General features: G+C 37.9%; 1 protein-coding gene across 1 annotated transcript in view; it reads right to left on the minus strand.

Moving 5' to 3' along the window:
- Positions 1–8,203: 8,203 nt before the first annotated feature.
- Positions 8,204–19,530, minus strand: part of bcl2b (BCL2 apoptosis regulator b) — a 78,810-nt gene continuing 67,483 nt past the window's right edge. Inside the window, exon 2 of the mRNA XM_057857689.1 lies at positions 8,204–14,845. Coding sequence (XP_057713672.1) covers positions 14,708–14,845 — 138 coding nt within the window. The 3' untranslated portion in view covers positions 8,204–14,707. The remainder of the gene's footprint in view (positions 14,846–19,530) is intronic.

The raw sequence follows: 19,530 nt of genomic DNA on the forward strand, positions 1-19,530 counted from the left end.
TCTATAGCTTAACGTGTCCATTCTGTCTTTATAAAATATCAAATACCATTAAATGCTAATATTGAAAATCTCCACCCTGTCATGGTCCTCCCTGTCAGCAAAGCTTAAAAGTCTTGTCTTAAAAGTTTAAGACACATACTGATAATGTTAACATGCTACTACGATAAGAGCTATTACAGACATTTTATAACGGATCATGCAAGACATGGCAAAAATGTATCAGAGCAGCAGTACAAAAAGCCTAATTTGATTGGGCAAGCCAAATTTACTACCCATTAAAATGGTTGTTACACTTTTTGTATTGAACTTTTCAAGGTATGAGATCAAAAGGAGCTGAGATAGTAAGGAGATCATTAGGAATGTCGTGATGCTGACTCTGAAAGAAGAACAGAATATCTGAAGGGGATAAGACCGCTGGTATATATATTTTAATTTAAATTCTTTGATTCAGTCAATGATGTTTCACAATTTGTCCACTCTGTCATGCTAGGTCAACCCTGTCAGGTTACTGTCCACTCTGTTATTTTATATTTTCTAAGAAAATAAAGCATTTGTCTTCACAAGTTAGCAAACTCTGCGATTTCTGCTTGAACAAGTAAGGGCCTTAGATTATCGGCTGAAAATTTTACCACCTATCTTTGTTGACAGAATTTATGAAGAAAGAATGTACACTTTTTGCTGATTTTAAGTTAAATCTGTAGTTGTTGGTGTTTACGTGTACTTGGTATGCTTCTAGTTATTACTACTTGATACTATAAATGTGAAGTTAAATGGAAAATCCCAGCTTTATTTTGGGGGTGGGGGGTATATAAATTATAGTAAAATAATTTAAGTTATATTTAAATATATCAATTTAAATTTGCTAATAAAATCCACATTTATTTTGCAAGTTTTTGAACTTTGTTTAGTTTTTGTTTTAGTTTTTGAAAACAAAGGTTTGAATCGAACGGTGTATCACCTGAACCAGTACATATGAAAGTTAGTATAACCCAATACAGATTTAGTTTGCATTGCTCATTTACCCTATCAATTAATGAGGTTCATATTCGTTCACCCAAACTGTTTGGTCCTGTCCCCAGCAAAAAGTGTACATCCATGTTATGCTGTTATATCGCCCTTACCAATGTCGAGACCAAACCTACGCCCTTGGGTCTGACATCCTTGATAATTGATTTTTAAGGGGGTGAAAAAGCATATTTTTAAATGTAACGATACGTTTAGGATTATGCTGTACATTGATATAATGTGTAAGCCTGACAACCACACGGTGGCGCCAGAGAACACTTAAAACCGTGTTTTAGCGGTGTAGTCAAATAGCATCACTGCTCAAGATTTGAAATGACCTTTCTACGTGTCTGATTGAATCGCTCGACCTCGATGTAAGCTGTTCTTTTCACTGGTGTGCATGTTTGATCTCTGCTTTTTTTTAGGGGGGATGTCAATTTCAACAGGAAGTTTTGGGTTTGTAAATGAAGCGGCAGAGCTGTGAGTGGATGTGATGGACTTCCAAATGAGGAAAGAGCACTGGACCAGTCTGATTCCACGCAATCTCCTTTGATCTCCTAAGCCGCCCCCCCGTGGTACCCCAATGCTGGGATGGCCTCCTCCTACAACTTGTAGCCCCCGAGCACGAGAGGCAAGAGGGCCTCCTCCTCTTTCTGCTGGAGCATCCACACTCATGCCGGACTCGCTTTTGAAAACCCACCGACTAATTTAAAATTCCTCTTCAGAGCATGTCATGCATTTTCTATGCATAGAGAGGGGAGGGATCACCCAAATGCACCCCCCCTACCCCTTTTGCCGCTGGTTCTCACACTCCCCCCACGCTCATTTTCTTCCAACATTAGTTTTAGCGCATCATGCTTGTGCAAATTCCACGGAGCGCTGCCTCTGCAGCCTTTGAAGGCATGTGGGATCAGAGTAGAGGCTTTGGGGGCGAGGCAGGGGTGCGACTAGGAGGGGGGGGGCAGGGGAGCAAAAACCTGGCCTAAGGGCTTTTAGCTCTTTCCCCCCCCCCCCCCCTTCCTTGTGTTAAGCGGCGGATGGTCGTCAGTCTGGCAAGTGCGGTGTTTGGGGACAGCTTTGATGTGCACTGGTAAGGGCGAGGTTCACTTTTAAGGGAGAACAGACAAGATATTCTTAACCCAAACGTCACTTGAAGGATACATATTGTTTTCACAATTTGTGACATACTTTGCCAAAATTCCAGTATGCATTAAACACCTTATTTAATATGGGAAATCAACACTCTTAACCAATTTCAGCCAACCAGTCAATATAGTGACCAAAAATAATGGATTTTTTTTTTTTTTTTAAGTGCGTATGACATCAAAACGAATGTTTATTTCATATTTTACGCGGTGTTTTATGCTCCTGAATGAAATGGACCACTTGGATGTGTGTGGAAGCGATCGTTTTATAGTAGGGCTGTCAAACGATTAAAATTTTTAATCGAGTTAATCACAGCTTAAAAATGAATTAATCTTAATTGATCGCAATTCAAACCATCTATAAAATATGCCATATTTTTCTGTAAATTGTTGTAATGGAAAGATAAGACACAAGACGGATATATACATTCAACATACTGTACATAGGTACTGTATTTGTTTATCATAACAATAAATCAAGATGGCATTAACATTATTAACATTCTGTTAAAGCGATCCATGGATAGAAAGACTTGTAGTTCTTAAAAGATAAATTTCAGTACAATTTATAGAAATTTTATATTAAAACCCCTCTTAATGTTTTCTTTTTAATAAAATTGGTAAAATTTTCAATCAAAAAATAAACTAGTAGCTCGCCATTGTTGATGTCAATAATTACACAATGCTCATGGTGCTGAAACCCATAAAATCAGTCGCACTGAAGCGCCAGCAGAGGGTGACAAAACACCAAAGAAACACAACAAGTGGGCATGACACTGTGCTGTCATTTTGATCTGTTTGAGCGGGGCATGTGCGTTAAATGCGTCAAATATTTTAACGTGATTAATTTAGAAAATTAATTACCACCCGTTAACGCGATCATTTTGACAGCCTTTGTTTTATATATTAAATTTTTGAATCCCACGCCATGAAAATGAGTTGCTTCCGGCTCCAGTATCGAGTTTAGGATGAATGAACAGTTTACAGTGAGCCGAGTGTAAACAGTGCTTATAGTAATTTTCTAGACATATTTACTTCTTTATATAACAAATACTGCCCTGTAAAAGAATATTCTAAAAAGAAAAAAAAAGTCCCTGGCTTACCAAAGGAATAATTAATGCTTGCAAAAAGAAAAATAATTTTTACAAAGTATTTATTAAGCTGAAAACAGAAGAATCAGAAATAAGATATAAGACATACAGAAACAAATTAACTGAAATTATAAGGGCAAGTAAACAGTTATAGGAAAAAATTATATGAAAATAAAAACAATATGAAAGGAACTTGGGATGTGCTCAATAATTTAATTAAGAAATGTCCTACTCAATTGTTATATCCAGATTATTTTATTGGCAAAAATGGCAAACAACATAATATGAACAATGTAGTAAATGGTTTCAATGATTTTTTTGTAAATGTCGGCCAGGAGTTGGCTTTTGACATTCCGGACCATGGAGGTGGCGAAGGATGTGTTAGAATGGAACCAAATCCACACTCACTCTTCCTCTCAGCAACAAACGAGCAGGAAGTGATTAATACTGTCCTCAAGTGTAAAAGTAAGCGATCTACCGATTGCCATGACCTTGACATGACATTGGTTAAGGGAGTCATCTTTAACATTGCAAAACCATTCACATATCTTCAACTTATCATTTCAAACTGGGTGTTTTCCTGAACAAATGAAAACTGCAAAAGTAATACCACTATTTAAAAGTGGCGATAAATACAGTTTTAACAATTACAGACCAATTTCTCTGTTGCCCCAGTTTTCTAAAATTCATGAAAAACTTTTTAATTCTCGACTAGAAAAATTTCTGGAGAAACATAAAATAATAAATGAAGGCCAGTATGGTTTTAGAACTGGAAGAACAACCTCAATGGCTATGATTGAACCAACTGAAGAAATCACTAATGCGTTAGATCAGAAAAAATATGCAATTGGCATATTTTGTGATCTAAAAAAAGCATTTGATACAATCAATCACCAAATTCTGATACATAAACTGGGAAAAATATGGAATTCGTGGGGTTGCAGGGAATTGGTTAAAAGATTATTTAAGCAAAAGGGTGCAGTATGTCAAGATGGGACAGTATACATCAAAACTACTTGGTATTGCTTGTGGTGTTCCTCAGGGGTCAGTGTTGGGGCCAAAACTGTTTAAGCTATATATAAATGATATTTTTCTTATTTTTTATTTATTTTTTCTTATTCTTTTTGCAGATGACACCAATGTATACTATAGTAGTAATAATTATAATGATTTGGTAAAGGTCGTGAATGAGGAGCTAATTAAAATTAAAAAATGGATGGATATAAATAAATTATTGAATTTAAGTAAAAACCAAAGCTATTATGTTTGGTAGCTTTAAAACTAATCTTGATTTGCATGTAATTATTGATGGTATCCAAATTGAAAACGTAGATGTGAATACATTTTTGGGTGTCAAAATTGACAGTAAACTGACATGGAAACCCCACATCAGACATATAAAAACAAAAATTTCCAAGAGTCTCTCAATTATAAATAAAGTTAAACAGTTCCTTGATGAGAACGCACTGCGCACTTTATACTGCTCTTTGGTTCTCCCATACTCCTCATATTGTGTTGAAGTCTGGGGAAACACTTATCAGAGCACGATAAATCCTTTAGTTACCTTACAGAAACGGGCCGTGCGGATCATCCATAAGGTCGGGTTTTTGGATCACACACATAATTTGTTTATACAATCAAAGCTGCTAAAATTTAACGATCTTGTAAAGTATAATACATCAATAACCCTCTATAAAGCATTCAACAAAGTATTACCAATTAAATTGCAAAACTTTTTTATAATGAAAGAGAGAAGTCATAACTTAAGAGGATATGGAGACTTCTTAATACCAAAAATTCGAACAACTCGTAAAAGTTTTTGTGTGTCTGTGTGTGGAATGAAACTTTGGAATAATCTGGGAATGCAACACAAGCAATGCCAAACCATCTACAGATTTAAAAGGTTATACAAACTTATGGTCTGGTCACAGTATACTGATATAAGGTCTTAATTACATCAATAAATTGTCTTGGTATGAGTGCTGGTTGTTTCTTACCATTGCTGGTATATTGTCCGTGACCGTTGTTGGTATCGTTATTGTTGCCGTTTATAATTTGTTGTCCTGTGTGTGGCCTTTACCATTGTTGGTATGGTTTTACTTTCATTTACCATGTTGGTATGAAATTGTTTTTGGTTTGGGTGTTACCTGTGGTAACTTCATCACAAGGGACAAAATTTGTTACAAAAACGTATATGTGCAAAACTGTTGGGACTGATTTTTTGGTTGCTTATATTTTTGGAAGGAAGTAGCAAGAATTTTTTTGTTCTTAATTAGATGAGAATAGGGGTGGGATTAAATAAATTTTCTTCTTCCCACTCCTTTTCAGGCATGTAGTTGATGTTGCAATGTTACTTAGCTTTGCTGCTCTTTTTTGTTACATGATTATATGAGCGGTATATATTTGTCTTGACAAGGAATCATGGCCTGAAATAAACGAATAAACAAACAAACAAAATGTGATGTCACCTTGCTCAGCATTTCACAATACAGCATTGCTTTATAGCATGCAGATGGACTGCGGATTCAGCTGATTTTGCGGATTAATTAGTTTATTTTTCGCACCAGGGAGAGGCGTGTGAGCCTTTCTGAGTTTCAGAAAGTTCCCTTTCACCCTGAGATCGGCCAAAACAAGTGTGCGACAACTATGGGACCATTGGACTTACGAAGAAGTGAGTAAACATCATGTTTTATATTATGTCAAATACTGGGATCATGGCACACGTTTTAATACGGCGGTGGCTTGCATTTTGTGGCTGATTGTCCACCGAAAATTTCACTCGACCGGCAGCTTGTCGCACATCCCCCTGCCGGGAGAGCGCTATACTCGGCTTTTTGCCCTCTTCGTGTGCACGGTATGGCCGCGAATACAGTGATTACAAAGTAAACACTACAAATTTCTTTAAATAAAGGACTATTTACTTACATTTGATCATGGACGGACATGTAGAATCCCCTCAGACACATCCTGCCATGTTGGTTGCACAACAACTTCACGCCGCTCTCTTACTATTTTTCTTCGCCGTGTAGTTAAGCATTAATTTCCGCCATATTCGTGTTGACCATGTGGCAGCTACGCGCTCATCCGATGTCGGCTGGTTTGTCCGGGGGAAATTCTCCAGCTGCTTCCCCAGCAAACATCCTCTCCTGCCTGCACCAGGGGAGGAGCTGTAACTTTCTCGCAGCTGGGCTGGTTGCCGATCAGCGAGGACAATCAACAACCCCGCCGCTGTGTGACATGATTCCGAGTAGTTTTGAGTGATTTTTCGCTTCGAAAGGCGAGAATAGACTTTGAAACATCACTTGGTTCGAGTTAGCATGTCGGCTACCTATCACGCCTCGTGGTTTGTTTTCGCTCTCCGAAGCCGGGGCGGAGAAATGACAAAAGCCTGACTAATTCCGATGGCATAAAATATCGTTCGGGAGGTGCGGCAGTAAAGTCGACAGTTTTGACCATTATGGAGTAATTTTGCCATGTCGTACTGAATAAATGCATTTATAATATTTCATATTCCATTTAGCACAAGAGACCCCACCAAGCTCGGAAAAAAATATGCGCGCCCACTCGAAGCAATGTCATTTTTCTTTTGTTCAAAAAGGCACAAAAATTGAAACGTTCAACATATTTAAGTTAAAAATATTATTAAAACAGTAAATTAAAGCCGACATTCCGCCATATTTGCTGTTTGCGCACGCCCAATGTGACGTGTACGAGTGCTGACGTTAACGACGCGGTCTCGCGCCGCAGGAGCCTTTGATATGCATGCCGAGGAGACCCCCTCAACCCCCCGCAATCGGATTCTTCCACTTTGGAGGTAGGATTCAGAATTTTTCGTCTTCGCCGACACCATATGCGCGCGAGGCGAGTCCGCAACTCAGTCATTGCGTCTTTGTGTCGCAGAGTCGCCATGTAAACTGCCCCTCAGTCATTGCGTCTTTGTGTCGCAGAGTCGCCATGTAAACTGCCCCTAAGAGACTCATTTCTCGTCATCTGCACTTTGCCAAATTGTTGTATATAGTCGAATCGTCTCAAAATATGATTCTAATTCACATAATAATCCTATTTAAGACTATTTTTTTATCCTGTCGTACGCACTTAAAGTGAAATGTCACTGATTGTGGTAATGGTGTACATACAGATAAAATTGATCAAAGGCCCTTAAATTGAACCAAATAGTGGCAGACTTTCTCCCATCAGCAAATGGTTTTATTGTCCAAAGAATCGATATATCCTCTGAATTTGTTGATTTACGTACCTATTGTATACAGGCGTAAAATCAGAACATGTATTTCAAAAGAAAATGTTGTATGTATGAATGGCGTAGTACATTGTTGTCAAACCAAAGGGCCAAGTGGGTGCAGGTGTTCCTTCCAACCAATGAAGAGAACACCGATTCACCAATCCGGTCTGTTCCAAATGCAATCAGTTGATTAAAGTCAGTCTAGCAGATACCTCATTGGTTAAACTGTCTGTGTGGGTTGGCATAAAATCCGGCACCCACTGGGCGCTTTGTGGAATTAGTTTGACACCTGTGACCATGCCTGACAGGTTGAATTGGACCCCCAGGGGGGCTGTTTCCAGCTCGCGGGCTAGCAGTTTGACTTGATTAAGTTGAACAATTGATGAGAAATAAGACTCAACAAGCAGATTTGGCGACTATTCGACAAATGTGTTTTTATTAGGAACAACAGGCTCCCCTAGCTTATTGTGGATTATAGCAGTAAACAGAAAACACGTTTCACCTTCTTTTCTTTTTTTTTCCTCTTGAACTCATTAGCTGCCATTGACGGCGATAGACGTCCAAACCATTTTGGCGAATGAATGCTGTCAGACCGCCCACTCAAAACTAATTGGACGTCTTTCGCCGTCAATGACGGCCAATGAATTAAGTGCTACAGGTTTGCGATTATAGTTGTAAAACAGTACAGCAACCATACATTCTTATAATGCACAAGGAATATATTTCAACAATGGAAAATACAGTTTTATTGCCGTAATCGCGGCTGCATGGTGGCAAACGAACACGTGCACACAGCAGGAGATGATGCGTGGACGTAAATGTAGACATATAGCATAGAAGCGGATTATAGTACAGTTAACATAGACGTCTTTTGCTCAGGTGACCGTTAGGATGGAACGTGAATACAAGTGGACTTTGGTTTTGCAGCTATCTAGGACGAGATTCTAAGCACGTGTAGCAGCCTCAAGCCAATATAGACACTTTCGATTCACTTTCAAAACATAGTGTTGTTACAATAGCAGCCAGAAAATTTTGTTACAGTGTTATTCCATTGAAAGAAAGAAAACGGGTTAGAATTCAGGTACCTCTCAATAAATAGACAAGGTTGTTGTTTTTGTCCTTTTCTGCGCAATTCTGATGTATAAATATGCTGAGACATCAGGGTCTTTCGCTCATGCTCATTTTTTTTTAAGGATAAAACAAAAACAAAAAAAACTGTACACACCCTCAAATATATCATGGATCACTTCCAGTTTTTCTGTCAGACTGAAACACAAGACAAACATCAATAAAACAGAAGCTGATCAATCAGGGGAGGGTCTTATTCTCAGATTCCAACACAAAGTAACATTTTTTTCTAATTTTTTTGGGAGGATACGCCATACGTACAACATACTGTACTAATCATAAAGCTGAATTTCAGCCTTTTTCCTCCCTCTAATCAAAGTCATTTGCACCGTTCGATCTTGAGTACAACACACTCGATAGAGCACACATTTTGGTGTTTCTTACATTTAGAAAACAAACTGCTACGGAGGTGGGAAAGCGACAAGAACGAAATAAATGGTCATGTAGTTGCTCACATCAGGAATGTTTCCTTCCTTTCCCCTCTGAGAAAAGCTAAATCTACTTCTTTTGTGCTCGCTTCAACATGCTTTTTCGTCCTTCTCTTTACCGTCACACACCTTTTTCATGTCCTCCTTACGTTCAGTTTTCTGTGCTTGAACGTTTTGGAGCCAAATTCCCACTCGCGCAACTTTTGAACACCTATCTCTTGAAGTGAACTTTATGGACGCAAGTATTGGGACACACAGCTGAGGCAATGAATAAGACAACACCCCTTAGTTTCACTGTTTTGACAATTTTTTTGCACTCTACTGTACAAAGCAAGGTGTGATATTATGTTGCTCTTTTTTTTTTCATATTTTTAATTTCTATATATGGATGTAAAAGATAATAATAATGGCAACAACAACAACAAAAAACTACACAAAGTAATTCACAGCTGCACACCAGTCAATTGACCCGTCACTTCTGCCGTGAAAATACAACAGAAAACTGCGACCCCTGGAGTTCTCAGTGGAAAAACACGACGCAGTTTTAACGTAAGAAGCGGATAGCCCTGGTCAGTGTTCGTATATCATAAAGATACTAAGAAATGGTGAAAAATAAAAGATTGTGGACATTTGAAAGGCTCCACTGATTGATTTTAATTGGCATTTCGCTGAGTCTGTATAAGTCAAAATGACATATTTTATACTTGACTTATTCTTTTTTAAAATTATATTTAGCAACCCATGGAAAAAGCTTTTTTGAGTCGGAGAGAAAAATTTTGTCTTTGAAACAAAGAAAAACATTTTTTCAAAAATTGTTCCATCAAGAATCTTGAATGGACATCATTTATTTGCAGGGGTGGGTAGTAATAAGTAATATTAGCGTTACATTTACTCTATTACATTTACTTGAGTAACTTTTTGAAGAAATTTTACCATGCAATATTTTTTACTTGAGTCGATTTGTGAAGAAGAAACACTACTCTTACTCCGCTACTTTGGGCTACAAGAGAGTCGTTACATTCTTCCTCTTTATTCTATATACAGTTGTACCTCTACATACGAAGGTAATTCGTTCCAGGACCTTATTTGTAAGTCGAAATGGTCGTATGTCAAGCAGGATTTTCCCATAAGAATACATTATAATTCCTTAATGAGTACTGCTGGTACAATTGCAAATAGCAATTAAAGCAAAAAAAAACAAAAACATTATAAATACAAATCGGAGTAACAATACAATAATAGTAATAATAATAATTCTAATGTGGGTTCTATATATAATGCGGCGTATGTGTTTTGCGTATTGTGCCTGAACGCACCGTGTGGCTGACTTGCCAGAGTGAGAGGTGCAGTAAAAGTTTTACTTTCACTCTTCATGTCCTGTTGTTGGCAGCAGCTGTGTCGGACAGTAGGCGCGTCGTGTTGCACAAGTTCTGAAGTAAACAATTAAAAACGTGACAAAGCTGACAATTTCTTTGGCGATGTTACAATAATAATAATTGCCAACTTAACTTATAAAGACTGGCGAACGCAGGTCAGAGGAAGACCGTCGAGATCGTAGACATTCGAGCCGGTTCATGGACGCGCACACCACGCTCACATTTTTCTATCATTTCCATCTTCATTTCAATAGTAGGCATAACTTTTTTCCCCTTTTCACCATTTGCACTAACAATTTCATCTTGATTTCTCTCACAAGAAAATCCACCGTGCGTCCGTCCTGCGGGAAGACAGAAACTGCGGCGCTGTCATAAATCGTTGTATTTTGAGCATGTCGTCGGATGCAGAAACAAATGGTAAGTCAAATTTTACGTCGGATGTTGAAGCGATCATATGTCGTATTGACTTAATTTTTGACAGAAATGCTGACAGTGGCCGTATCAGTTTCACCAATGGAACGTCGCAACAATAATCATATGAGACCATTATACCAATCAGAGGTAACAATACAGTCACATGACCACACACAAGTTTGCAGAGTCGGAAGCCCTAGGATTTCGCCGGCCAGCCTGTTCCATCGTGTCTTTAAAGCGCCATAAAACTGGAACTATTTGACATATGGTGAACAATACTCGAAAGTGTGGATTTCATTCTCTCGCTCAGTTTTTATTTGCCACCGATAGACAGTGGAAAACCGGATATATGATCGTTTTCATTTCATGGTAGAAAGTATTTTTTTCTCCACTTGAGGGCACTCATGCTCTCTGGATGGGTGGTATTTCATAGTGTTGTCCTAGTCTGTATTTGATTATTTTTGTCCTAATGTGGTCATGGTAATAGATTATAGTTCACGTAGGTGAGGTTGTGCTGAGAGGCAAAAAAATACCATTCTATTTTTTAAAAAATCTGATATTGTAAGCAGTTACTCACAGGTTTACTCATTACTTGAGTATTTGTTTCACCGAATGCTTTTTTTTGCTTGTACTTTAGTCAATTTTTGGATGATCACTTTTACTTGAGTAATATTATTTAGAAGTAATGCTACTCTTATTTGAGTAAAATTTTGGGCTACTCTACCCACCTCTGATTAGTTGTGAATTTACCCTTTTTGCAGTTGGACCTAACACTCCAAACTGCATGAATACTGAACAAGGGGCAGCAACCTGTTTCATTAAGAAAATCATTTGCACCACTTTGCCACAGTGAGAAACATTCTGCAAGCTACAAAATAAATAAAATGTTCAAAATGAAACAGCACTACATATAGCTGTACTGCCTTTATCAAATATTGTTAAGCAGGCAAAAACGAAAATAATATATAGTTTATTCAGGAAATCAACACAAATCGACAGAGAACACGAAATTGATCTTCTCCATGCAAATAAATAAAAATAAAATTTTATATACAAACCTCATGCAAATTATTTGAGAAATAGAAAAGTTACGATTTACTTTTTTCCATGTCCATGCATAACCTCCAATGATAATGGCAAAGTCGACCTCCCCAGCATGCCTGCCATGTCGGCACTTTGGTTCAACAGGCAACTACAGCAGGTGTATCACATCATCTTCATCTAGGTTAAACGTGTTTAAATTGTGCTTCATCTATGGTCAGCCCTTTTCCTGGGGTCTCACATATTTGTCACCATCTTGTTTTCCATTTCATCAAACAAAACAAACTTAATCTTCATTAACCCTTTATTGGCTGCCATTGACGCCGCTAAACGCCAATCCATTTTGACTGGGAGGGCTAGCAGCTATCAATCTAGCGCCGTCAGTGGCACTGAAACATGAGCATTCTCTGCCAGGCGTCCCATTTTAAATGAATTGGACGTCCACTGATGTCAATGGCAAGTAATGAGTTCAATACTATGCTTTTTTTTTTTTTTTTTTTTTTAAATCAACGTTAGTGTGTTATTGGAGGCTATAACAGGAGAGTGATTCTGTTTTATTAATTTCAATATTATTTAAAAAAAAAAAAAAAAAAAAATCATTAACAATTATTTCATTTAGTCATAAAAAATATATAAAATAAAATTGAAAATATAATAATGATTAAGGTGTTAACAAAAATTATTCAAATAATTAATTAATCTCATTTTGCGTCAAGTAGGCTATACAAAATGGTCTACAAGACAAAATGGGATGTCCACGCATGTAGATGACAGGTCTTTTTTGTTTTTTAACTACTAAAAATTGTTACTTGCCCTATAAAGGTTTAAAGAGGCATTGATGCAGGGCTATACAACAGCACACCTTCAATAGGTAACATAATTAAATAGCCACAAGGTTTTGCCGACCCCTTTATATATATATTGGAGCTGCATATTTGTTTGTCCCCTTCAATGTAATATTTGTTGTAAAAGCTCACGATACAATGCGCTTGGGCAAAGGTGTAGGTTTGCATAGGGACGGTAAGGACATAACACTACCAACTTTTCAGGATGCCCAAATTGTCACCGCCAACTTTTAAGCAACCTTATTTGCATTATAAAATGAGTTTAGTATAATAGGTAATTTAGATTGTGTTCACATACTGTATGTTGTAAGGTTAGAATTGACCCTACCATTATGAAGTGAATTATTTTCATTATGTTCAGACTTACATTTCCCACTTTTCACTTGATGAATGTGGCAGTCCATTTATTTTGCTCAAACGAACGTTTGATTGGCTGATGACTTGGACCTCCCACCCCACACACACACGCACAGCTCCGACAGAATAATGTCATACCGCTTCGAAGAGGAGGGATATTAGAAGTTTTTTTTCGGCCAGCAACAGCTGCGGCCACTCTAAGTAATGTAAAAAGACGTCAGTGTTGTGGAGGTGGGGAACACACCACTAATTTTGCTACTGAAAGTCTGACCTGCATAAATTAGCGTAACATTAAACTGTGTAAACTTGCTAAGCTGCAAAACTCGAGTATGAAGCTCCTACTTGAGCAAGAAGCTGCTCAGAGAGGTTCCAAGTCTGTGTGTGTAAGTCAATTTTTAATTGGGTTTTATTTACAGGCAGCCCTGAAAGCAGCCCAAAGGAGAGTTCATTTTTTTGTTGAGTTTGGCTTTGCTTGTGGACAAAAGCAGTAGTGTTTTACCAGAGGAAAGGCTCCATTTTTATTTATTTTTGGTATTCACTGACAAAGACGTCTTTTCAGTTATATTTAATTTATTTATTTACACAATGTTGATTAGTCGTAGGATTTTCCCCCCCCCCGGCTAGCTAAGAGATTATTAACAAGTTTATATTTATTGTGTATGTAAATATAATTTAATTCATGTTCAAATTTTGAAATCAAAACTTGCTTATAAATTTTAATTTTTATTTTAAATATTTAATTTTTAAAAATGTTTCTTTCATAGTTTTTGAAACAATACCTGAACCAGTACACATTAAAGTTAGTATAGGTCAATACAGATTTATTTTGCATTGATCATTTAGCCTATCAATGATTTAGGTTCACCTTCTTGAGAAATGTAGCCCGGACCCCCATTCACCCAATCTGTTTGGTCTTATTAATGTCTCGTCCCCAGCAAAAAGTGTACATGCACATTATGCTGTTATATCGTCCCTACCAATGTTGAGACCAAGCCTATGCCCTTGCGCCTGGTACATTTTCGATGTCGCGTTTTCGACGTCGCGACACTGTTCAGCTCCGATTAAAATATTGGATAGTTGGAAAACTAACTGGTCGACAGTCAGAAATGGTTAAATCTAAGATAGGAAGTGTGATCCAAGAATTTGTTCTATTTTCATTATTTCCGTTAGCGTAATTTGAATTGTGTTGAACTAGAGGCCTCTGTCAGCGTCCCAATACTTGTGTCCACACAGCCTACTACATCACACACGTACACTTTGTCTTACCGCACTGGTCCATTATACATTCTGAGCAGCTGTTCTTCACAGGAAGTCCTTTGATGGGGGCCGCCAAGGGAGGGGGCACAAGGGGGTAACCGGAGTACACGCTTCTGACAGGGTCCTCCACCCTAACGAGCAGGGGCGCCCCCGCCATCATTCTCCCCAAACATGTCACATGCAACTACTGTCTATACTAAGGTTCATGCCACTATTAGTAGAGAAGCAGGTGGGGTTGGGAGAGCAAAAAAAAATGTTCAAAAATGTTTGTCCTCTGTTGTAGTGATGACATGGATGCTGCCATCACTTACTGGAGTGTGTCTTTATAGGAAGGGTTGGGCTGGGGGTGAAGAAGGATGAATGAGGAGAAGAGGGGGACCTCACTTTTGCGTGAGGTACGCCCCGATGGTGAGGCTGGCGGCCCCGAGTGCAGCGAGCCCAAAGACGGTCTTGATGGACGGCCACGAGCAGCTGAAGAGCGAGTCCCGCTGACGGTCGTACAGCTCCACAAAAGCGTCCTGCACACAACCGCATGAGCACGTTATTAGGGTATGCCAGTCATTTCTAAGTCATATTTGACCACCATAAACAATTCAAGTACTATACAGTATATAGTTTTGAATCTTACAAGACATTCGTCTTACTTATAAGACTTAAAATATATCATTTCAAAATATTGGAATACATTACAAAGCTTTTTATTTTATTAATCAGGAAACTGTACAAAAAATGTATGGGGCAAAAATACTGGCGTAAGACATTGATTTTCTAATATAATAAAAAACTTAGGTTAGTTTGTTTTTCAATTGATAAAGGAAGAACATTACAAGGCCGTTAAATTGTTAAACAATTTCAAGAATATTTTAGGATTTTTTAAAAATATAACTAATACATTTTAAATTCAAATATCAATACCGTAATTTTCTGACTATAAGCCGCCACTTTTTCCTACATTTTGAATCCAGTGCTGCTTATTTGTTGATTTATTAGGGTTAATAGGTAACACTTTATTTGACAGCGGCATCATAAGACTGTCATAAGACCGTCATAATTACGACATGACACAATCATGGGCATTACTGAATGCTTATGACAGATGTCATTAAGTGTCATCTGGCAAATTATTTTACTAACTCCATTTATGTCCAGCTTGGATCTTCTCCATCCATCCATCGTTTTTCATCCATTCAAAAGTGAGATAATTTGCCAGATAATACTAAATGACATCTGTTATAAGCAGGGGTGCACATAAGTGGTCCGCATGCGCGCATGCGTACCGGACGTAGACAAACGCGCTGGCCCTCAACGACTTCCATACGCTTTTGCGTACCGATGGCTGACCACCGTATTTGCGGCGGACACGAGAAAATAACTTCTCAAAATGTCAAAGAGGCAGGCCACACTGAGTAATTACTTCCGTGTTCCCCCACCCCCGTCAAAAGACAGACAGACGACAGAGACGTCACCGGAGCTACCGAAAAAAAGGACTTTTGCTGAAAAGTAGGAGGTACCATGGCTAGAAGCAAATGATGCTCGCACGGAAATGCGGTACAAAATGTGCTGTGAGAATCCCGATGTCGCCGATAAGAGCAGCGCATTTTATGTAGGGTCAAAGAATTTCAGCCATCCAAACTTTGAAAAGCACGAAAAAAACAGAGCATGTGGCAATTAAGCAAACTATCGATGTCAAACAGGACCCCGCTCGCCCTATGGACAAGTGGCGGAATAAAGGTAATGAACAGCGACATGCACTGACAAACGTGTTTTTGCTCGCATTTTACAAAGCTAAACATGCACGTTCAATAAGGTCTTATGAGGAGGACATCCCACTTTTAAAAAGGCTTGAAGTTAATGTGGGAGCCGCATAATGCCCTTTATTTTGAATTGGTGCTTTTTATTTCTTTACATTTCAGAGTAATGGCAATTTTGTTGTGCCAGTTGATGTTAATCAAGCATTAATTGTTAATATAATTAATTAAAGTTCTAAGTAAAGCTTGTCATAAATTTATCGCATCAGGCGGGTCGGCTCTCAAGCTCAATGAGGACCAAGTCACATCTCCAGGTCCTCCTCTGAGAACCTGGGCAAAAAAATTATGTGCACGCCTGGTTATAAGCATTAATTAATGCTCATGACAGTGTCATGTCATAATTATGATTTTCTAATGACAGTCTTTTGGCACTTCTGTCAAATAAAGTGTTACCAAATACCATAGCTAGCAATTAATGAGAAAAGTGGAACAGTAACTGAAGACATAGCACAGAACATGAATTTTGATTGTTATTTACATCTGTAGCGCTGGAATGCATGCTAGGAGGTATGATGGACAACAACAGTGTTGACAGCAGGTGGCAGCAGAGGTTAACTGTCTCCCCCAATGGAGCAGTGATGGTCAAATGAAGCTTGAAGCAATGACTCTTTGCAGCCAATTGGTTCAAAGCTTGATGGTGGTTAATTTGGTTTTATGACAGTCGTATAGTGCCGCTGTCAAATTAAGAGTGACCGGTTGATATCTTTTGGTGTAAATATCCCTTAATACAGTGAGGACAATTGCGGTTTATAATCCAGTGCAGTTTATGTATGAACAAATGCCATTTTCGTGCCAAATTTGGTGGGTGGTGGCTTATAGTCAGGTGCTACTTATAGTGCGAAAATTACGGAATTAGAGCTGTCCCGACTAGTCGATGCAGTCGACGTCATCAATGACGTAAATGCGTCAACGAGCACGCTATCCCGTCGACGGTTAATAAAGGGTTGAAAATATATATATGTGTGGAAAGTTGAGAATGGCGGATGCTCGCGATTGAAGCCAAAAAAAGTGCACCAGAGTGACCACAGCATGGACTTTTTTCAACAAAACAAAGGAGGGTACACTGTCGTGTGCAGTCGCTAATGCCAAGCTCATATACCACAGCAGCACGTCGGTCGTGAATAACACTTGAAGCGTCGTCACTCAGGTATAATTTTAGAAGGCGAAAGGAGACAACAAGATGGCGGATCGAAAGACCATATAACGACATTTTTTATTGGAGTTGCCTTGATGTGGGTTGTATGACAGAGTATTAGGGTCGATCTCGGGCTAATGTAGCTCAATAAGCAGCGCGTTGCCGCCTCCGTTAAAATCAACAAAATTTACAGTCTTGTGTTTTAGAATCGGTTTTACAAATAAGGAAATCCTTGTTATTTTGCTTCATTTACATCAAATTATAATTAATAGAAGAATTTATACTAATGCTTCGTTGTAGCTCCCAGCGAAGGTACATGTATGTAAAGTGCGTATCGGCTCACAGCTATATTACACCTATGAAATAAATCACTTTTTTTCTCGTATTAATAGTACAACTTTAAATTTGTAGTCCTTTTTTAAAATTTCTTGACTTGGCCCTAATATGCCGTTGTAGCGTCGAATCAACGTGCATCATTAAGTTTTTTCACGTACGTCACTCCGGTGATACATGACATTTTAGTCTGCTGTTGCTCACTCTTATGCTTAGAACAATATAGACATACCACAAAAAGAGACATTGAGAATTGTTTTGAATCCTTTTGGAAAAGTGAAGTCACAGTGTTCTGAATCTGTTTACACTCCATTCTTTTGCACTAGATAATGCCATCAGCATTCGACCTCATTGTTTATTTTTGCTTTATTGTTATTTAAGTTTTTATTTGTACTTTAATAAAGAATGTAAGTGTTGTAAAATGTTTTGGTGAATTAATAATCGTCAACAAAAATTTAATTGCAAGATTAGCCAAAAAAAAAAAAAATTTGAATAGTTAACTGTTAAAAATAGTAAAAAAGTCAGACTAATCGGGAGGAAAATAATTCTTTCGGACAGCCCTTATTAGTATGATAAATCAAATTGTTTTAACATTAGAACACATAAAAAAAGCTTGAAGTCAATTATCTTTGCTACATAGCTGTAACTTAAAAAATATTTTGTGTGTTTTCTTAAAATACAATTAGGTACTGAAAAAAAGTGTAAATGTTTGTTATTACAACATTCTTAATATTGCCCTAAAAATAAAATTTCAAAATCCACCAACTCCATTGTAATTATTGCGATTACACAGGATTTTGACATAGGTACCGTAATTTTCGGACAATAAGGCTCATCTGACCATAAACCGCCACCTCCAAATTTGACATGAAAATGACATTTGTTCAATGATAAGCTGCACTGGACTATAAGCCGTAGCTGTCCTCACTGTATCATGGGATATTCACCAAAAGATTAACCGATAACACCTTATTTGACAGCGGCATCATAAGACTGTCATAAGACCAAATAACCACCATGAAGCTTTGAACCAATTGGATTCAAGAAGCTTCACTTGGCCATCACTGCACCCTTTGGGGAGACAGTCAACCTCTGCTGTTAATAATGTTGTCGTTCAACATGCCTCCTAGCATGCATTGCAGCGCTCTAGTTGTAAATAACAATTAAAATTCATGTTCTGTGCTAATTATTTCTTCAGTTTTTGTTCCAGTTGTTTTATTATTGGTAGTTATGGTATTTATTAACACTTTATTTGAAAGTGGTGCCTTAAGACTGTCATTAGACCATATAATTATGACAAGACACTGCCATGAGCATTAATGAATGCTTATGACACATTTAATTTTGTGTCATCCGGCAAATTATCTCACTTTTGACTGTATGTAAAAGATCCGAGCTGGATACAAATGGAGTAAGTGACATAATTTGATGACACCTAATGACATCTGTCATGAGCATTCACTTATGCCCATGACAGTGTCATGTCATCATTATGATAGTCTTATGGCAGTGTTATGATGTTGCTGTCTAATAAAAATTTGCCTGTTAACCCAAATAAATAAACAAATATGCCGCACTGGACTAAAAGCCACATGATTCAAATTGAGAGAAAAGGTAGCGTCTTATAGTCCGAAAATTAAGGTATCTGTATTGTTTTTTTTCTCCCACTTTTAGTAACCTTGCAGGATTTGGTAACTCTTACTTTATTTATTTTTCACAGAATGAAAAAGGAAAAACAAAATTCAGGCATCCGAGCCATGTTCTCAGTTCTCACCCCGCCTCTCTAACAAAGATGACATTTCATACTGTATATGAATTTGATTTGCTGCGGTCACAGGCAACAGATTGAGCTGCCAAAATGTGTCAACTTTATTTACACAACGCTGTGCCAAAAGCCAACTTTATTTTGGCGCACACAAATCTTGGG

Source organism: Corythoichthys intestinalis, chromosome 14 (assembly GCF_030265065.1).
Source record: "Corythoichthys intestinalis isolate RoL2023-P3 chromosome 14, ASM3026506v1, whole genome shotgun sequence".
Lineage (NCBI taxonomy): Eukaryota > Metazoa > Chordata > Actinopteri > Syngnathiformes > Syngnathidae > Corythoichthys > Corythoichthys intestinalis.